The 21375-nt window shown below is 34.4% G+C and overlaps 4 protein-coding genes across 4 annotated transcripts; 1 reads left to right on the top strand and 3 right to left on the bottom strand.

The window, feature by feature from the left end:
• Positions 1-2347: 2347 nt before the first annotated feature.
• Positions 2348-5508, bottom strand: LOC125807572 (uncharacterized). The gene is made up of 6 exons (XM_049487310.1): positions 5154-5508; positions 4167-4744; positions 3405-3594; positions 3214-3278; positions 2882-3092; positions 2348-2615 (listed from the first exon to the last, which is right to left on the bottom strand). The coding sequence occupies exons 1-6, from the start codon at positions 5250-5252 to the stop codon at positions 2367-2369; spliced, it is 1392 nt and encodes a 463-aa protein (XP_049343267.1). The 5' UTR covers positions 5253-5508; the 3' UTR covers positions 2348-2366.
• A 937-nt stretch (positions 5509-6445) lies between these two features.
• On the top strand, positions 6446-10109 carry LOC125807605 (peptidyl-prolyl cis-trans isomerase CYP19-4). Its single transcript, XM_049487343.1, has 7 exons — positions 6446-6599; positions 8190-8265; positions 8769-8816; positions 8899-8922; positions 9184-9366; positions 9452-9527; positions 9748-10109. The coding sequence occupies exons 1-7, from the start codon at positions 6522-6524 to the stop codon at positions 9884-9886; spliced, it is 624 nt and encodes a 207-aa protein (XP_049343300.1). The 5' UTR covers positions 6446-6521; the 3' UTR covers positions 9887-10109.
• A 2867-nt stretch (positions 10110-12976) lies between these two features.
• LOC125807615 (protein EARLY FLOWERING 4-like) lies at positions 12977-13682 on the bottom strand. The gene has a single exon (XM_049487352.1). It carries the CDS (start codon positions 13596-13598, stop codon positions 13194-13196), a length of 405 nt encoding a protein of 134 aa, XP_049343309.1. The 5' UTR covers positions 13599-13682; the 3' UTR covers positions 12977-13193.
• A 2459-nt stretch (positions 13683-16141) lies between these two features.
• On the bottom strand, positions 16142-19479 carry LOC125807583 (inositol 3-kinase). Its single transcript, XM_049487320.1, has 2 exons — positions 18378-19479; positions 16142-16491 (listed from the first exon to the last, which is right to left on the bottom strand). The coding sequence occupies exons 1-2, from the start codon at positions 19230-19232 to the stop codon at positions 16213-16215; spliced, it is 1134 nt and encodes a 377-aa protein (XP_049343277.1). The 5' UTR covers positions 19233-19479; the 3' UTR covers positions 16142-16212.
• Between the last annotated feature and the right edge of the window lie 1896 nt (positions 19480-21375).

Genomic DNA, 21375 nt, shown 5'->3' with positions numbered 1-21375 from the left:
CTATTTTGTATGGATTGTGGTGGGTGGGTGGGTGGGTGGATTTCATTTTGTTACTCATATAGTTCTAGTTTGTGTGACTATATTTTTTTAGTTTTATTTAAGAAAAGAAACTCCTTTTTCAAATTTAAATATAATTTAATGGTCAAAAGTCACATGAAATAAAATGGAGTGGAGTTGGTGGCTCTTTTTGGTGGTGGTGGGAGAGGAAACAACAATGTTAAATGACCAGAAATTTAAAAAGTTTATAATATTTATTTTATTTTAAAATAAATTGATTTTTTTTCTATTTTTAATTAAAATATATTAAAATAAAAAAGGTAAAAATATTCAAAAAGATATGTTATTTTATTTTTCTGATCAAATTCTGATCAATTTTTTTTTGGTCGAAAGGATTTTTCTGAGAGGAAATTGGTTAAGAACCTTGGGAAAAGGCCAATCATGAATTTGTCATGACTTGAAACTACCACAAACCTTTTTTCACCACTTTTTGAATGTTTTTATTTCTCAATACTCATTTATTTATGACAATAATGATAATTGGTTGTGACCCAACCTTCTCCATTTGCCACTAGTTTTCTGTATTACTACTTGGACAATTGGGAACGTCATTTTTTTCTCTCTCAAATTTGGCAAATATCGGTAACGCCTTGATGGCTAATTTCATGCCTTATTTTCTTTCCCATTTTCCTTATCCCACTATCATGAGTCTGCAATATTCCACGCTCATTCAATCTGTCACCTTAAAAAATCATTTTTTTATTCATTACAAATATTACTTTAATTATATAATTTTTATATAAGAATTCATAAATATATAACACATGATATAAATATAAACATAAAAAAAACTTATAAGTCTAAATTTGTTTATTTAAATTATAACGGATCAAACAATAATAACAAACTCAACAAATTTAATTTTGTTTATGTAAACTATAACGGGTCAATAACAAACTCAACATAATCAAATAAGTTTAATTTTGTTTATTCAAATAATGGTGGGTAAAAAAAACAAACTCAGCGTACTCACAATAAGTTTATTTTTTCAAAATTTAAGGGTCAATAACATTAATAACAAACTCAATGTAATCACAATAAATTTAATTTTGTTTATTTAAACTATAACGGGTCAACAAAAGCAAACAACAAACTCAACGTAATCACTATAAGTTTAATTTTGTTTATTTAAATTGTCACAAGTCAACAACGACAATAACAAACTCAACATAATCCAACAAATAAAATCTAAGATAAATTGTACACAAATTTTATCCCTATTTCTAAAAAGATAAAAAAATTATTTATGACACAACAAATTATACTATTAGATAATTTATCTCGTCTCCTGAAATCTAAAAAAGGGAATAAATAGGAAAACACAAAATATGTTGAGAACATCACACTACTATGAGGGCATAAAAGTTTATCGGGTTTACATCAATCTAATAAATACAAAACATATGTTTCTATTTATATTTTTAGAGCTAAATCATAATTAATTAGACATATGTTAATCTTAATTTTTGACTTAACTATGATAGAATAATATGGTTTGATGTAAACAACAAATGCAATAGTGCAATTTTTTTTTGTCACAAAACAACGTTTAATTTCGTCAGTGTACGAAGGTGAAGAAGAGCCCACATTCGGCCTATATTTCGTGTTTAGATAATTTAATCACAGTTCACACTTGCCCTTTCTCTTGAATGATGATTTTTTTTTCCGAAACAGACCTCTTTTTATTATTGCATCAACGAAATACATAGTTTAAACATATCTTTTGCACCAACTTGAGAAAAACTTCTCCCAAAAGATTTCTTTCAACAAAGAGATAGAGTATCTAGCTAAGTTATCATCTATTTTGTTCACATTCAACATAATTGAACATGCTTGAAAGTTTCCAAATGTCTTCACACTTGCCTTTTCTCTTGAATGATGATTAATAAGCTTAAAACTTGCTATTTTTTCCTAATTCAAATGCCTAATCTTTAAAATCCCCTAAACAAGCTTTGAGATCAAAGGGGAAGTATAATCTTCTAGTGATGTAAGTTCAGATATACCTCGGCCCAGAAATTCGCAAACATCAACAATAATTACGCCTCGAGCATACAAAAATAAGATTATAGAAATTAGAATGTGTAATGAGGTAAAATCCCTTTTCTTCTGCATTGGTTTATTCTCAAGTATGACAGAAAATTTCTTGTACAAACAGTGAAGGCAAACCAAATACTGTGTGTATTTCGTCTTCTACATTGTCTTGCTCGTTCCTATGCAACTCTGGTAGGCAGTTGCGCTAATCTAGACTAAACACACACAACGGGTTCAACAGAGTCTAAATTCTGAATTTGTCACTGCTCATAGAATTTCTATCTGGGAAGTGAGCAAGGACTCTCATTTGAAGGGAACACAAGGGATTTTTTGAGGAATTGTTTTTGCTGGTCATCAGCAAAACAAAGAACAGAATCGATACATAGTTCAAGAGCGGAAGAGGGTGGAACAGGTACAAAATCCTGCAGCTTTGCATATTCTGAAATCAAGTGATACATGTAATCATAAATACGATCGATACTCAAACTCTCCATGAAGTCTTGTCCTGCTTTTCCAATCGCTTCAGCCTATTCAACAAAAATAATTCAAGTTAAAAAGTATAAAAACATTGCTAAATGAAAACAACAGTAAATTTAAGAGAGAATCTTAAATCAAACCTACTAGTATACACAACAACAACAACAACATAGCCAGTGAAATCCCACAAGTAGGGTCTAAGAAAGGTAGAATGTATGTAAACCTTATCCCTAGGCCCTATCTCGTGGAGGTAGAAAGACTATTTCTGAAGGACAAACTTACTAGTAAAACAACATAATGCTGGGGGTAAACATACCTCTAATGGATTTGCATTACCCCAATCAACTGCATCTTTTATAGAAGAGCATAAATCAAATGGAGGAAGTGGCCAGTAATTTTTCTTTGGAATCAGACCGCGACTAAAGAAATCCTGATACTGTGGGGTGATTATCAGGGGAAGAGAACCACATGCTAGAATATACTTCAAGCTCACTGACCATGCATATCCTTCTGCATAAATCTTGTACCTGCATTATTAAAAACACAATTTAACATAACGAGTGCAATTTTTTCTGTGTCAGACGATACAGAGAAAATTAATATGACCCCTACATAAGGATGGGAACTCAAGAGTGTTGCAAATCTCACCTATGATTACATTGTTTTGATAGTTTGGACTTCTCAAATCCGACCTTTGCTTCTTCTGTCCAATTCTATGTCCACAGTTTTAAAGATAAAGGAACTCAAATTACCAAAAAGAAAGAACAAACAAAATTATGTACACAACTAGTAAACTAAAAAAAGGAGATTCTGATCATTCAAATGAGTAAGTCATGAACCTGCCGCATGATTTGTGCTCTCCACATTTGAGTGTCGTTGCAATTAAGCAACTCTAAGCGAATAGGAGAAACTACGTCTGGGTTCCCTTTCCAGTATGCTACCGGTATCTTGCTTGTCCAACTTCGAGAGTTTGAACCTTCTTTGATGCTTTTAAATTCTTCATTCCACGGTCTTATGTTTATTTCAGACCTGAAAATATAAACCAGCAAAGACGAAATATGCATGATCAGACAAAAAATGATACCCCAATCCTACACAATAAGATATATGTCTTATTTTCGAGGTAACTAATTCCACTTATTATGAACAATGGCTTCTAGTTCTACTGCAAATTTAGTGTATCGAACTTATACTCTTGGATGGATTTAAGTTCTATGACTATGAAAACATTTTTACGCAATAATATCACTTATAAGGTAATTGTAAGTAATCTCGATAAAAACATTACTAACATGCTATATACAGATTAACAAACTCAACCAGTCAACCATATAACTTCTTATAACATTGTTACATTCTATACTCCTATCCTTCTGTGACATTCTTCGCTTATTGAGAGTCAATTTGACTAATTTTTTAAGCAAAATTAGATTAGCTCAATATAAATATTCAAAATATATACAAAAAGTACTATAAGTTGTACTATTTCTTATCAGTGCCAATATGATGCAAGTTCACATAACTTGAATCTCGAGGAATACCAAATAGTAAACAACCTTAGTTTGCATTTGGATAAATTGAAGGAATGTTCAGGTACTTACCAGCCCCAGAAAGACCAATCTGGAAAAGGTATATCGTAATGGTTCGGTGTGGTACAATATCGAAACAGAGGCAAAGGCATTGAAGAATACTCCGTTCGATTTATGATAGGCTTATCCATGCAATCAAACATTAAATCAACATCTGGTACTTTTCCAGGATATTTCCTGAGTAGCTGCAATATTCCCCAAATTGTGAACATAGCTCTACTCTGCACACAAGCATAGTAAAAATCTACAAATAATTTTCCACCAACAATTACAACTCTAAATGCTGCATTCTTCTGAGCTTCCATTACATGGTTTATAGAAATCCTAGACTTGGCCCATGGCTCGAGATCATAACGTATGCTCTTGAAGAAATCAGGGCACTTGTGGGATTCAGATTGAGGTTTGGTGCTTCGAGGAATATTCGTGACATGACTATTGCTACTGCAAGTAAGATAAGAGCATTGTATGATCGTGGAAGCCTTTGAATAGGTGGATTCTTCATCGAAGGATTTAGCAGGAAATACATGCCACGGCGTTGGCTCTAAGTTGTGACCAACAATTGTTTTTGTCTGAGAAACTAAGTTGTCCACCTATCATCCAGAAAAATAACAAACCAAAATAAATCTAAGAATGTCATCAAAAGTAAAGAAACTATAGAGTGTTCGGAACTAATTCAAAACACGAATAAAGTAAAAATTCAGATAGTCAACCAAGCTACTAAATATTACTTGATCTTATTCTTTTAGCAGTGCCAATAACATAGAAAAATAAGATGAAGAAAAGATCGAGTGTTCAATGATCTTTGGGGTTATAATAAACATGTTATTATTATAGTTATGTAAAAGAGAAAATATTTGATAATGCCATGTGAATCTCTGAAAACATGCAAAAACATATCAATAGCTAATCCAATAAAGAAATTTTATATACATAAAAAAATATTAGAATCTCTTCAAAACAAATATGTATTTTAAATTAAAATAATGAGTTTGATATTACCTCGAAGAATAGGAGAAGAGCAAGGAAGAGAAAAGCAAAGAAGACAACGTAACGAGGGAGAAAAGATGGCCGACGATTATGTCTTGAAAAAATCCCCATTGAATTGAATTAATTATGAATTGTGTTCCTCTCAAATCAATCTATTCGAGCCCTCGGAAGCAGTATAATTTCATGATCGTTGAATTGCATTGTCGATGATCATATTATTTTTTATAATCAGAAGATGAAATTTGACCTTTCGTGTATTACTTCTTGATCTGCTCTTTTCCCTTTCGTTCTCACTTCTCACACACCACAATTGTTTACTTATCCGCACTCCTCTCCTTTTCTCAATGGTTTGGATATATCAGGGTTGTTCCTGCTTTAAAAAAAAAAACAATATAAAAGAAGAAGAAGAAGTTACTCACTAACATATAATGAAACGAGATGTATTTGTGTACCTAATAGGATTTGAACTTCTAAATACAAATATAAAATAATTTTTCTTTTATTACTCCATTTAATAAATCGATAAATATGCCTTTAATATGGTTTTACTTGACATCTATACCCTCCAACTTTGGATATGCATAAATACACGGTTAAACTTGTATAAAAGTTGAATTAATAGATACACTCGTCTCACATGATATAACACACGTTGGACATTAAGTAGGATACCGTGTAGGATGCAAACTGTCACATAAGGACAGGATGCCATGTAGAATACGAATTGCCATGTAGGATATAAGATGTTGAGTATAATGATTGTGTCTATGAATAAGTTTAAGTGCCTATTTGTGTATACCCCAATAGAAAGACATATATGTCAAATAAAGTAAAATTAAATGACACATTTATATAGTATGTCTTTTAACAAAACGACTGTCCACAAGCAATTAAAGATTTCTAACTTTATTTATTTGATTTTTTTTTTACGATGGATTCAAATATAATATTTGTTAACAGAATTTTGAATTTTTATTTAAAAGAAAAAAAAATGAAAGACCAATTCATATGAATGAAAAAATGTGCAATTTTATGGTTCCAAAATATATTAATCAACAGAAGTTCCAAAAAACTTGGAAAATAAATCCTTTAATGAAGTAGGTTTTCCACAGATGAGCTGGGCTTGACGCAGTATATATGTGGGCTTTATTTAGCAAAACTCCTCGTAATAAATTGGGCCCAGAATTATTCAAGAGCTCAATTACATCATCTACAAACACGTCACCAGGTCAACGTGGCTTTCTTCCATTGGCTACTGCCATAGATCTTCTGTTAACTCCGTACTTCCAATAAATTACTCTTCGACACTGAACATTTCATCGAGTCTTCAACTCTCTCACAACTTCGACAACGATTCTCTCACCGGAGATACGAGCAAGTATGGCGGCGACGAGATTTCAACTGTACGTTTTTCTCCTCTGCAGTTTGGCCGTGATCGGAACCCTAGCTCTTGCTCAGGTAATCAATTTTGTGAATCATTTTCCTGTTGATAATCTTATCTCCGGCTTTACGCAGTTTAGGATTAGTTTTCCTTTTGTGATCCTCATCGTATGTACAAATTGAAAGATTATAAAGCACTATTTCGGCTAGTTTAGGACCGATCTGCAATTAACTGATTAATTGAGTGTTATTCATGTTAGGAATAAGCAATTTCGGCGTGATCCAAACTGCTGTTGGATCGATTTGTATGAATCTTCATTTTGCGTTTAGATCGTAATCTTCTGTCGCTTGCTTGATAGACTGCAGTAACTGAAAGACAGCTGATTCAGTACGGAGACTGTTTCTGTATTGATTATTCTAGAGTCTATGGATCCTTTTTTGGAATATAATCTGGTATAAATTAGTATAAGAAGTACTGGATCATACAGAGGAACAATAGATATCTTTGTTGCTAGTCTTCTACACATACACATGGCTGGGCCCCGGATGCAGTGATGGATGCTTTTCCAAAAGTTTTACAACAGCTGTATTATGTTTTTGGACAATAAACATAGCATTATTTTACTTGCAGCTCTGTAAATGAGCTGACAGTATGGAACAAAGCTCGACTCCACTAGTTAAATTCTGATTGAACTCATTGATTTGGTGAACGAGCTGAGCACGAGCTCAATTACTAAATCAGCTGATCTCGCCCAGCTTGGTTCTGCTTGTGTACTGTTAAGAACAAACTTATTATGATTTTTAAATTTTGTTTTGTTTCTTTGCTTATAAGTTTTCTTGAAGCATGCTGCTCTGGCTCCACTATTACTGATCTTTAGCCTCCGTTATGTTTGATCTTTCCTCCGTTTGCTCCCATTATAGTAGACTTCTGTTGGCAGGAAGTCAAAAACACAACCTCAGTCCATTTCAGTAACTATCATTTCCCTCTTCTTTTCTGTTTACGTGGAGCAATTGGTGTTTAAGAGTTCAGAGAAAATGAACATTTCCTTTTTCTTCAGCTGAATCAATCTTCTTTTAAATTTTTTTGTTGGTTCTTTGAATAATTGGCAAACCTGTGAAACATGCACTAAGTGGAAGTTGTTGATTTCATCAGAATTTTTTTTCACTTGAATAAGCTCGTGTTTGAGAATTTGTAAAAATTCATGTTGTCAAGTCGAATGTAGCTTGAGCTATGCAAGAATTTTACAAGCCAAGTTCCGGCATACCTTTGAGCTCATGTGATAACAAGCTTAGCTTGAACATGCAAAGCTTGTTAACACCTTTACACGCAACTATTCGGTTAATGATTGCATCGGCTTAAACGTAGGTTGTAGATAGAGTACTAGATTAGATATAGGTTGCTAAACAGACTACTGATTTATAGGCTCCACAATGTCATAAGATATCAAGCTCTTCTCAAGTTTACTGCTGAAAACATTTTGTGACAATATTCATTTTCCTTTCAGTCTAAAATGCACTAATGACTTGAACATCTCAAAAGGTGATATACGTACTTTCTTTCCTGTATGTGGGGCCATCTATGTGTGTGCATCTTCATTTTACTTTTTATGTTTGTGATGGATAGAGTGAGAAGTTGTGCTACTATTAACTTGAAAGTATTCTCTGCAGGCCAAATCCCAGGAAAATCTGAAAGAAGTAACTCACAAAGTTTACTTTGATGTTGAGATAGATGGTAAACCTGCCGGTATGCTCCTTCCCTTCATTTCACTATATTTTTTTCCTTTATTTATATGGATGCTTGATTTAATGGAATGCTATTTTACCTGATAACAAATATTTGCAACTGAAGAAAGATGATTGCCAAACAATCTAAGATATGCAAATAAAATAAACCGTTATGTACCACAACACAGCTATGCAGATATTTATAGTTTCACTCTATCACTAGCAAATATCTATACATAAACAGTAAATTAAGTAAAATAAAAGAATAATATAGACATGTATTTTGGGTATGTTGTTGCAATATAAACAAGTATTCTTGATATGTTGTTATTTGTTATTATATGAATATCATGTCCTCTTATATATGTCATTCACAACATTTAGGAATCCACCTTTTTCTCTTAAAAGTTGTAATCGTTGATAATTCTTCTGGGCAATGTTTTTGTGTAGATTCTCATTATCTAATTCGCTCCGTTGCATTATTTTCCTTGGATTAGTTTTCAAGTATTTACTTTCTTTCAGGTCGTGTTGTTATGGGTCTCTTTGGTAAAACAGTTCCTAAAACAGCAGGTATGGTTACATATATGAAGGAGAGCTTGTAGATTTTACCATTACTATTCTAGTTGTTCACTATCTTTCTATTCTCTTGCAGAGAACTTCAGAGCATTGTGCACAGGTGCTTCCACCAGACTTTCATATTTATTCTCATGCATTAGATGCTTTGGTCGATTCGCTGCTTAAGCTCACCTGTATTTATATTCTTTTCCCCCCTAGACTTGCTTAAGCAAGTAGTTTTTTTCTCTTAGCTGTCTGGTAATTCAAAAAGATTTTATTGGTCTATCTGAAGTATGGAGAATGGCTTAATAGTAACTGCATTTGCTTTGTTATCTTCACATTCATGATCTTTTTTTCTCTTTCTGTGGTAAATACATTGCAGGGGAAAAGGGAGTTGGAAAGAGTGGCAAGCCTCTTCATTTCAAGGGGAGCAAATTCCATCGAATAATCCCCAGCTTCATGATTCAAGGTGGTGATTTCACCCTTGGTGATGGGCGTGGAGGGGAATCTATTTATGGTGAAAAGTTTGCAGATGAAAATTTCAAGATCAAGCACACTGGACCTGGTAGGATTTTCTCCTTGTGTTGAAGTGACCCATTATTCTCCGTTTTCATGCATGCATGTAAACCTGTTTCTTACATATTTTCCAGGGCTATTGTCAATGGCAAATGCTGGTTCTGACACCAATGGTTCACAATTCTTCATCACAACTGTCACAACTACCTGGTAAGTCCAAGTCTCTTGAAAAACCATATTCACATAACTTTCACCATTCAAAAAAATATTCACTATTAAGAATCTGGAGTTTTATGTACCAGTGTTGTGTTATCTAATCTCGAATGTTTATTGATGTTTGTTTTGCATCATTTAACCCTAGCTGTTTGTGATTTACAACTTCTGATTAGATATAACCTTGTAGGCACTTCTGATTTTTGATTATTTGTAGGTTGGACGGTCGACATGTGGTCTTTGGAAAGGTGTTGTCTGGAATGGATGTCGTTTACAAGATGGAAGCTGAAGGAAGACAAAGTGGAACACCTAAAAGCACAGTTACCATTGCAGACAGCGGTGAACTTCCTCTGTAATAGGTTCTGATATGTGTTCACAATAATCTAAGGTCGTTTTAGCTGCCAATTAAAGTGGTGGACAGTGTTTCTAACTTTTTATCAACCCACGGTTTGTCGTGATATATTATTAGCACTGAAAGTGGAAATTGGGTGAAGGAATGAACAGGATACAGGCCGAGTGACAGTGGCTCATGTTCAATTTATGTCATCAATATGTAGTTAATGACTCTTTTCCTTATTAGTATCTATCAGCTCATGTTTTCTCATACCTTGCTTCCCCATTAGTAGAAATCAATGCACGTTCATTGTAGCTGAGGTTAAAAAAGAGACCAGACATCGAAAGAATATTTGGATTGACATCCACAAGAGTATATTGATATCCCAAATTTCTGTCGTAAAATATTATATACTACTCTTTATGTTCTACGAGTCTAGCTACTCTGCTAATTTGTCACCCATAGTGTAATTACACCTTTTTCACTGCAGCCATAAGCTAGCTTGTTCAATAGGTACTTGTTTTTCTTTTCTCAAAGAAAAGAAATGCTTCTAGTCATAAAAATGTTATAAGATGACTAGAAGCATTTCTTTTGGGAATGTAATATTTTGGGAAGAAATATCAACGGAAATAATATAGATTAGGGGCATTCGTCTTCCCAGTGGCGGGTGATATCACATTCATCTTCATTATTTTTCTTGGGGAAATTTTGATATTTGTACCATTTATTTGAAATTACATCAACCATCCGAAAAGAATTTTATACTGCATTTAAAACCTTGTTTCTTTAAATTGAGCATATCATATGAAAATTGTATCTGTTGCAAACACTTCTATCTCCAAACTCCAAACCGTCTCCCTCCTTGCGTTGTGCATAAATCACAAATAAAGTATCACAAGAAAAATACCAAGGACGAAAGCCGACAGAAGACAGAGGAGAAGATGAACAGAAACATAACATTAGATGATCAGAAATGCCTGAATACATCAAAGTCACTCAACTTTTTATTTTATTTATGAAACTACAATATTCAATCAAAACTACAATATGCAGTTCAAAGATACAATAATCAAACCAAAACAACGATATTCAAATAAAAACTACACTATTCAATTCAATACCACAATATATTTAAATAAAAAGCTAAAGTCCCACACCAGATACCATTCAAGAAACAAGATCCGAGTTGAAGATATAATGAAGGAAGCATAGCTCCACACAAGACATTGTATATAACATACAGTTCATAATTGCGAAGAAGCCGCCGCTACATTATGTAAGTGGTTTTCTCAGTTATCAGCCAGAGGTAATGGACAATCAATTATTGGTCCACTGATCATCTTAAACACTGGATTACACTAAGGAACAACAATTCCACAGCCATCAGCACAAACAATTCAGTGAGATGAAACTGTCTATTTCAAATGCAGAAGCAACTCACAACAGTAATAGAATATACTGTGAGGACAAGATACAACATTTGAAGCACAAGATATGAGACAGTGTTTGTGGGGAAAACATAGATATGCCAGTGGATTCAAGTGAAGATCAAAATGCCACTCAAAAGCAAGATGCGAAGGACCTCTATCCTTACATTTAATGTCAACAATAAGTAAAATCACAAAAGGGCCTTGGCTGCGTTGTTCTTATCTGAAATATCCTAAAACTACTTTTCCAAACCAAATCCTTACCTCGAAAAGAGTGAGCATCATCACCTAAAATTTCCCAGGTGAAGTAAAGATGGTATATAATTTGCATGAATGAAACAAGCTTAAACATGCAGTAAATTAAAAAGCTTCAGCTTCACTGCAAACATATATTATAGATATATGAGAGATGTCTTCCTAACTTTATACGACTGATATAAGTACCAAATGGACTTGATAGTGAAAATCATAAATGGATGAAAGGAGCGACCTCCCTACTGAGGCACTACAGTGTAAAACAAGGCACGAGTTATACCATGTAATGAACTCTACAAGGTTGTACGCTCAGTGGAGCCAAGTACAATTATACCTACGACCAAAATACTGTACACAAGGCTTAATGAAGATCAAATTCACACCGTATCTCAATGATAATGAAGTAGCAAGGTTTCTGCTACGTTTTAAAGAAATCTGTGTGTGTTTACTACTTTTATTTGGCATTTGCTTGGAAATATTGAAAATGTACAGCCTACACGCATACAAAAGCCTACACAAGTCCACTGTCTGGATGAATGAATAGTCACACTTAAATCATAAGTTGACAACAAAACTTTAGCAAAAATTAGAACCACTAAAGTGGCCAAAGCAAGAGATTCTTGGAAAAATTTGCATGACATATATTCCAAAAAAGTTGATTTGTAATTTTAATCATGAATGGATCCTCCAATGCAGCATGCAACACTGAGGAAATCTTATCACACAGGCACAATTGTCCTGTATACCAGTCATCTGTCAGACATGCCTAATGTAATTAGAGATAATGCAAAATCAATGGAATAATGAAGCAACTTTGACAATAATCAATGGCAGATAAAGGTTCATATTCAGAAGCAAATAAAGATCATAACTCAAAAGTAATTGAAACGTTAAGCAACTTTGACAATAACAACCGATGACAATAACAACTTTGACATAACTCAGCACAGTCATGCAAAACACAGAGAATAAACTGCTAGCACTCGCTCGAAGATCAAAATCCAAGAAGTAAGAACTTTGATTAACTATTGCAGTTGAAATAAACATGTCAAGGCCTCTGATCAGCTAAGAGGATCATTTGACTGGAAGATAAAATTGAAAATGACACCAATGATGGGAGATTGAAGACGATAAAGCAGAGGAAATAACATGTTTAAACTGCATAAATACCTTAATCACCTTTCCATAAATAAGCTAAGAGGAACATTTGAAGCTTCAGGAGAATAAATCCCGAAAACAGAGGAAATACTATGCGTAAATGACATAAATACCTCAAAACACAATCACGTTTGCGGGACATCACTCATCAGTGAATGCAGACAAAAGCAGCCTCGCAAATCAGCAATCAATCAACGAATCATTCCTTTACCAAACACAAAAAGATAGACAATAATTACATTCGTCAATTACCATCGATATCACAAGAATTCTTAACCTAAAACAGCACAGTATTTTATTCATCTTATTTCGTCCACAAACAACAAGCATCACAGTACTGATTCAACACAGAGAACTCTAATTTGTTGAGAATAAAGCATATGATGACTCGCATAAACTAGCTAGAGTATATACAGTAATAAAAACCTAAAGTTTATAATTAGGATAGAAGATGATATTACTAGATTTCGATTCACCAAACGAGTTGACTCAGGATTCGGCGGTGTCCACGTTATCATCGCGATTCTTAGATTCAAACAAAGCAAGTTCCCGTCGCCGATGAACGATGTTGCAGAAATCTACGGAGAGATCAGAGTACAGGCGAGAAACTTTGGAGATATTACTATTTATATCTCGAATAAGAGCGACGTTCTTCACCAGATTATCTCGAAGCTTCGATTGATGATTTTCGTTCACCTGTTGAATCAGAGCTCGGTTCTGATCCAGAACTGACTGTACCTCCCGGAAACACTTGGTAATCGTTTCCCAAGCCTCGGTGTCATACCCTTCCTCTTCTTCGCCGTCGACGTCATTTAAACCGTTGAATTCGCCGCCGTTCAACGGGTGGTGACTGAGATTAGAAAGCTCCTTTAGGGCTTGCAAGGTATCGTCCATGATCGGAACCACCCCGTTCAGGTATCGTCAACCAATAATTCCCCCGCTCTTTTTGTTTGTTTTTTTGGGAGCGAAATGATATGTATCATCTTCGTAGTGTAATTCGAGTACCACGCTCGTGACTCGTGAGTGATTTATATCTTGACAAATGCACCTTTTGGTCCCACGATAATAAGAATTCCACACACCGTTTCGTCTTTTTATGATTGAGATACTCACTTTTTAGTCCGTGTCAAAAAGAATAACATATTTTTATATTAAGTAATAATTTAATTATAAAATATTTATTTTATTTTTAATGAAATGGTTTATAGTCACACAAATTTCTATCATTTATTTTGGACAATAAATTTTAAAAAAAATTTCTTTCTTTTTTAAATTTCGTATCGAATCAAACTACCTCTTATCAAATTAGACGAAAGGAGTAAAAAATTGGTGCGAGGATCTGTGAGGAGGTGGCTGAAGAAGAGTGAGATAAAAAAAGAGGTGCGAGGATGTGTCCGTGACGAGGTGGCTAAAGAAGAGAGACCAGTCAAGCGTTGTCATATTTCTAACGAAAAAAGCTCAAAAATACCCTTAAACTATCAGAAATAGCTTAGATTTACCCTTAAACTATATTTCGACTCAAAACTACCCTTCTCGTCAAAGTATTGGATCACACTTACCCTTCTAGTTAACAAAAGTATGTTAAGTGCCACATGTACGCCACATGGACGCCACATAAGCACCAAACATTTTCCACTTCCATGTAAACTAATAAGATCCCTAATATCTAATTGTCCCCTCAATACGATTTCCCCCATTTCCCCTCATTTTCCCCTTAATTACACTGTTACTTAATGTAGTTAATATTAAAAAAACTATAGTGAAAGATGAATTTTTTCCTGCAGAAACTGCTGTGAAAGTACACAAATGAGGCTGCATATGATAAGTTGAAAGCCAGTTGAGTCTCTTTTGGAAAAGCAAGTGTTTCTCCTGGTGCTAAAGAAGCACCAGTTTCCAGAGTTGCCTTCGCAGTTTGGTACTCTTCAAGCTTACCAATTACATTATGAAATCGTTTCTTACCAATGAGGGGAAATGGGTGAAATCGTATTGAGGGAAAAATTAGATATTAGGGATCTTATTAGTCTACGTGGAAGTGGAAAATGTTTGGCGCTTATGTGGAGTCCTTGTGGTGTCCATGTGACGTCCACGTGGCACTTAACATACTTCTGTTAACTAGAAGTAGAGCTGTCAAAAGGGCCGGCCCAAGCCTCGAGGGCCAAGAAATTTGAAAGGCTAGGGCGGGCCGGCCCTTCATTTGGAAGGGCCTGAAAATTCTCAACCCAACCCAACCCTAGAAGGGACGAGAGCTGGGGCGGGATAGCCCCTTTTTTTTTTCAAACTTATAATTCTATAACATCAAGAAAATGAGAAAAATTTTAAATCAAATATGACAAACAATGATGTTGTTTCAATAACACTAGCAAAAAATCTAGTGTAATTAACATGTATCTCGCATACCAGATACGCGAGCGAGATAAGAGAGTGACAAGCAAGATGTGAGTGAAGTGAGGGCGGGAGATTTGTTTATGTATCCTAAATACATGCAATTCTACTTGGATAGAGTGTATCTACAACAAATTAACCTAATTTTGAATCCATATATTCTGAGATACATGTATCTGAACATACCAAATTCTGATAAGATTCATAATATTATTACAACATAGTGTGTATTTAATTAATTAGATTATATACTAGTGAGATTATTGTAAGTTACCCTTAAATAAAAAGTTTTGGCCATGGGCTGACCCTAGCCCGGCCCCAATCAAGTCTCAAGGGTCACGGGCTTATAAGCCCTAGTTTTAAATGGGCTTGGAAAATTCTATCCCAACCTTATCCCAATAACGGGTTGGGTTGGGTCGGCCCCATGGGCTAAGCCCATTTTGACGGCTCTAACTAGAAGGGTAAGTGTGACCCAATACTTTGATGGGAACGGGTAGTTTGAGCTGAAATATAGTTTAAGAGTAAATTTGAGCTATTTCCGATAGTTTAGGAGTATTTTTGAGCCTTTTCCGTACTTCTAATAATATAATTTAGGTATCATATAGTCATCTTTTCCTGGATATGTGTATATATATGTGTGTGTGTGTTTGCTACATTTGTTTTGTATATTTATTATTTATCGTCTCCTTTTCTTTCTTACCTTCTTGCATTTCATTCTTTCCGAACCCCATTATGTGAAAAGTTGAATTAAAGAGTTGTCCTAAAGAATGAGAATCATTTTTTACAAAAACAGACTAAAAACAAAGACAAACAAATTGAAAAGGAGGGAGTAATATTTGTTTTATCTTTCGCTTGAGCGTTATGGCTTCTTCATAGAGATCTTAGGAGTGTACTAATTCAGCAAATTCAAGTTCTTCCTCCATTTTTTGCTGAGAATCACAATTTATCTACTCTAAAAGAAAAACTAAATAATCTGCGCCTCATTTTGTTAAAGCTAATTCTGCAATCACAAGAAAACTTAAAAACTAATGCCCAGTAGAGAGAATATCATGCTTGAACTCTCTTTATTCAGAACTACAACTCTAACCAAATATTCAAGAGCATGGAACAACCCCACACTCGTTATTCAAGGTTTACTATCAACTGATTTAATCGGTTCTTCACAGACAGGGTTAAGTGGTAATCTCCGATGACCATTGCAGGCGGGCTGTTCCAATGCTCCGGGGGTATTATGCAAGTCCCATTTACATTCTTTGATAGGGTATGCTGGTACCACTTTGGCAGCACTGAGAGCTGCTAGGAATTCTTCATGATCTAATGGCTTCAATCTCTTTGGTTCGTCTTCATGTTTCTCATGGGACCCAAAATGTTGCAAACTTCTTTTTAGCACCTCATCCTTCACTTTCTGGAAAAAGATTAAGAACTAAATTAGCAAAAACTTGGCATTCAAAGAACAGGCGATATTCGCATAAGCATGAGAGCAACTCAAATAATAAAATCACAGTCAGTTGTGTTTACATGGTAATTGAACTTGCTTTGTGGAACTGCCTTTGTGAGAGGATCAACAACATGCTGATCTGTGGGGACTCTATCTATCTTTACATCATGACAATAGGTGTAAATTTCTAATTCTCTTCAACATACACATGTCATCACTATCATCATAAGAGGAGAAGAGGAAGCAGGCAAAGAAGAGAAGGTTCAATAAGACAAGCATCCCGATGTTTGTTACTCATTTCATTCTCTAGAAAGACTGCCATGTCAAGATGCTGATTTCTATGGACTTTAAATAACTTAGTGATCCTATTTCATCTCTGGTAGACCCCATGTCAACATTAGAACTGCAGCTGTTTGCAAGTTTCTGCTTACTAGGCTCCGGACACAAAATCCCTATTAAAATAGCTTGATACAGAAAAAAGTATCTATGTATGATGGGGATAAGCTAACAGCATACCTGACTATTATACTGCAGAATATAAATTCTAGTTCTTTGACAGACTGTTATTAAGATAACATTAAGAGAACATCTTCTAATACTAGTGATAGGATAATGATTTTTCTCTTCAGAAGTTCATTCCAGTTCGACTTTTAACTCTCTGTGGTTTCTATGAACGAACTACTGAACTACAAATGGAGTGCAACAATATGTCTAAGAATTTGAGATCTATAGGTAGTCAATGACTAAGCAAATTGCGCTTCTGCTAACACCCACCAACAATACTGCATTTTCTTTCCCACTCTTATCTAAATTGATCCATGTAAGGACAATATCTAAAAATTCCATTAACTTTGTGTATAGAAATATCTTAAACTTCTCTTAAAATGCAACAGAAGGCAAAGGAAATGGATATTAAGTTATCAACTAATAATTGGAACTCCTCTTTTTTAACAAAAGGCAAAAACTAAATGTAGTTACAATTATATATAACTATTAACAGTATAAGGAAGAAAACTTCATCAAAAATGGTATAAGGAAGAAAAGTATAAGATGGAAAAAACATTAATAAAAGAAATTGCAACATTGAGTGACAGGTAAGAAGAAAAACATCATCTTCCTAATAACTTCCATCCCAAAGAGATCACGAAGTCTTATATGTTATTGACTCTCGTTCATTTTATTTATGAACAACAAAGAAGAGAAATGGAAGGTGTCTATCCAAATGGAAGATGTCCAATGGAGTCTGCTTTTGAATGTTACAGAGTCATAATATAGTAGTAGACTTCTCTGTGTTTAAAAGTAACTCAATTAATAACATCACTTGAACTATCTGCAAAATTCAAATTGCATATTCAGGCAGTGGGACAGAGATAGATTAACCACAATTTGACAGTTCAGTTACAAAACTCTCATTCTTCCTCACCCGGACTAAAAAAAAAAAAGGCAAAAATCTTTAGCACAAACAACTATAAACTTTGATCATGATATTCCATAATAAACTTTTGCAGATTTGAAGTTACTTATTTGTATTTGAAGTTATGGCAGCACTTGAATATATTGTAGTAATCTGTGTTTTTTTATGAAATTCTTTGGTTGGTCTTTCAAAAAAAAAGAAGCTCATCTCTTCATATGCATTTTCTTCCAACAACTTATAGAATTAAAATTAGAAAGAAAACTAAACAATGCATGTATGTAATCTGCTAACTTACGTTCACATAGTTCAACTAGTTTGATTGATCTGTCGTAAGAAGCTCATAAAAGCATTCAAGCATTACAAAATTAATAGTTCGGCACACTTAAAACATTGGCAAACAACAAATGACAATCATAATCAATGGGAGTATCTAAACAACCTGTACCATCCGCGAGTCGAACTTGGGAAGCCCAATTTGCCCTACAGTCAGTGATCCGAAAAAGTTTCCCAGCAATGCAGCATCTGGTACTGCCAATCCATCAACAAGCCCTGCAACTAAACCTCCAAGAAAGCTATCCCCAGCTCCTGTTGGATCAACTTGATAAGCTGGAAAAGGCGCAATGGACAATTCTTCATCTTTAGAATACACTGTACACCCATCTTTCCCTTTTGTCACTACCACACAACACCATTTCCTTGCTTCCTCCACATCCACAAATGGTGCCTCATCCGCGGATGCTTTCAAATACCCAATTCTATTCAACAAAGGCCAAAACCCGGTTTGATTCAAATGTACAAGATTCACTGTTCCATCAACCGGGTCAAATACCCGAATCAAAGCTTGGATATCAACAAACACCACCTTACACATCTCAATCATCCGCTCAAGGGTTTCAGGCAAAATCTCTCCACCAACACCTACGGCCAACCCAAAATCAAATTTTGAGTTCGGGAGATCCGAGGGAGTTACCGGGTCACCTACAGTGACCCGTTTTAAGATGCGATCTTGCTGTGTGCTTTCAGTTGAGAAATAGGCGTGGAAAACGGTGGTTTTGGAAGAGGACGAAGTGATCGGGCGGTGATTAACAGAGTACACAAAATCAGGACCCACTTTAGAAATGTAGTCGGAAGAAACAGACAAACCATCAAGCACGGCGGAGATGAACGACGCCGCTCCGCCCAGCGACTCCGCTATTACGACGTCGTCCTTGATCAGAACATCGTGACAGTAATTCCCCACAATTAAACACCGATGGGTTGTGGGTACTGATGAATCTTTCGCTTCCTTCACCATAATTTAAGCTTCTTTTATCAAAATATTCTACTGAGCTCCGATAAAATCGAAAATGGTAGGGTTTCAACTGAATCAAATAATTTGAATACAGAGTTTTTGCATGGTTTCTCAGTTCTCACCAAAAGAGTGAAAAGGGTATTGAAGATTTGGCAAATACGGCGCAAAGACAAATGGCTGAAAGAGCTACGTGCATAAGCAATTCTGTGTATGCTTTACACATGTGTTTTTGTTGTTATATAAAAGGGAGATGGGAGTTAGGAGAAAGAGTTTTCGATGAAAAATGTAAATTAATTAAGCAAAATAGTGAAGGGGGAATATGTGCTTCTATTAAGGCATTGAAGTGCGGACCTTATTGGAAAAGGATTTGATTCTGTGTCGTGTTCAATTAAAAGTTTTGTCCAGATCAATTTACTGCAACTGGTAGATTCATATTTAAATTCGACATTTGAATACATAATAAAGTATTTTACAACACATGTTTCGTTCAAATTTTAAAATTTTATTGTACGTATTTTCAAACGTATAGTAGGTAATAAGTTAGTTACTTAAAATATATCATATCATATGGTTATATGAAGAGATCTCAAGGCAAGTTCCAAATTGAGCCTAACACATATAATTAAACAAAGCAATGTTATTAATTGAAAATGTTTAAATATACCCTCCAACTATTCGAAAAAATTTAAATATACCCTTCATTCATTTATAGGGCTAAAAATACCCCTCAATCCATCTTTTTGGCCTATTTTTACCCTTAAGACTTAACAGATTTTTTAAAATTATTATTATTAGTATTGTTTATTATGTGGCGTGTTCCTATTGGATAAAATAAAATCCCAACTCACCATTTTTTTCCAACTTGTCCGACCCATACTACATTCCCATGACCCAAATCCAACTAAACACAAATGACCCAAATTTAATACCCACCCTCTTTGTCTTTCTTTTTGGAGCAATTCTTTAAAGGAATCCATGAAGTAGAGGTAGACACATAACCCCCAACTTTCCTCGTAGCCGTCGCCATTAATTTTTTATTTTTTAAATAAAGCAGGTATTTTTCGAAGAACAATTGAATTTTAGTGTGATCATAACGAAATCAGAGAATTAAAAGTTTAAATAGATTATGAATTAATTGAAGTATTCAACTAGATCGGATCAAATACGACAAACCAACTATGAATGAGACTGTATTGGGAGTAATATATTATTTAGAGGGATGATAATTATCCATATAAAGTTCAACAAGATGAAAAAAAAAACAAGGGAGAAATAATTTTTCAAAATTCTTCAATGAATTCGTTTTGGGAATGACGATGAATGATGAGGTAGCCTCTGGCCTCTGCTTCATGGATGGTTTGAAAAATTGTTGCTCCAAGAGGAAGACGAAGAGGTGAAAGATGCTGCTCCAAGAAGAAGACGAAGAGGGTGACCATATTAAATTTGGGATTACTTGTGTAATTGTGTTTAATGGAATTTGGGTCATGGAGTCGTGGATATGAATCGGGGCGGGTTGGAAAAAATTGGTGAATTGGGGATTTTATTTTATCCAATAGGAAGACACCACATAATAAGTAATACTAATAATAATAACTTTAAAAAATCTGTTAAGTTTTAAGGGTAAAAATAGGCCAAAAAGGTGGATTGAGAGGTATTTTTAGTCCAATAGATAGATGAAGGGTATATTTAAACCTTTTCGAATAGTTCGAGGGTATTTTTGACCCTTTTCCGTATTTTATATGACTGATTATCTATGTACTGACACTTGAGAAGAGAGAAACACATTATGTCCTAGTTTAATGGTCTAAACAAAATGTATTAATTGAATTATCTCTTCAACATTATGTGCTCAAATACTTAAATGAATTAAGTCATAGTTTAATGGTCTAAACAAAATTTAAAAATAAATTCGAGGAGTTATCAATGTATTAAGCTTAATATGTACCATCCAAGTGGACAACGTGCTCATTGTTTATTGACCCACGGATATAAAGATTAAAGTTCCCTCTCCTTCAGAAGAAATAAAAAAACCAATTGAATATTTTCATCTTCCTCATCTGATTTCGAAAACTATTTATACCAATTCAGTAAATTCAAAATACTTGCTGAACATACATTGTTTTACTTAATCAAAATTAACATACAT

Source organism: Solanum verrucosum, unplaced genomic scaffold (genome assembly GCF_900185275.1).
Source record: "Solanum verrucosum unplaced genomic scaffold, falcon-dt-bn FXZP01000183.1, whole genome shotgun sequence".
NCBI classification, from domain to species: Eukaryota; Viridiplantae; Streptophyta; class Magnoliopsida; order Solanales; family Solanaceae; genus Solanum; species Solanum verrucosum.
Note: the sequence above shows the minus strand (reverse complement) of the source record. Positions and strands in the feature narration are given on the sequence as shown.

What these genes read in the sequence shown, in the direction of transcription:
- LOC125807572 (XM_049487310.1), bottom strand. Translation starts at nt 5,252, where the DNA reads ATGGGGATTTTTTCAAGACATAATCGTCGGCCATCTTTTCTCCCTCGT. An exon ending in GAGCACAAATCATGCGGCAG is followed by an intron (nt 3,279 to 3,404) that starts GTTCATGACTTA and finishes CTGTGGACATAG; the next exon opens with AATTGGACAGAAGAAGCAAA. An exon ending in TCAAAACAATGTAATCATAG is followed by an intron (nt 3,093 to 3,213) that starts GTGAGATTTGCA and finishes TTAATAATGCAG; the next exon opens with GTACAAGATTTATGCAGAAG.
- LOC125807605 (XM_049487343.1), top strand. Translation starts at nt 6,522, where the DNA reads ATGGCGGCGACGAGATTTCAACTGTACGTTTTTCTCCTCTGCAGTTTG. An exon ending in AACAGTTCCTAAAACAGCAG is followed by an intron (nt 8,817 to 8,898) that starts GTATGGTTACAT and finishes ATTCTCTTGCAG; the next exon opens with AGAACTTCAGAGCATTGTGC. An exon ending in CTTCAGAGCATTGTGCACAG is followed by an intron (nt 8,923 to 9,183) that starts GTGCTTCCACCA and finishes AATACATTGCAG; the next exon opens with GGGAAAAGGGAGTTGGAAAG.
- LOC125807615 (XM_049487352.1), bottom strand. Translation starts at nt 13,598, where the DNA reads ATGGACGATACCTTGCAAGCCCTAAAGGAGCTTTCTAATCTCAGTCAC.
- LOC125807583 (XM_049487320.1), bottom strand. Translation starts at nt 19,232, where the DNA reads ATGGTGAAGGAAGCGAAAGATTCATCAGTACCCACAACCCATCGGTGT. An exon ending in TCGACTCGCGGATGGTACAG is followed by an intron (nt 16,492 to 18,377) that starts GTTGTTTAGATA and finishes ATCTTTTTCCAG; the next exon opens with AAAGTGAAGGATGAGGTGCT.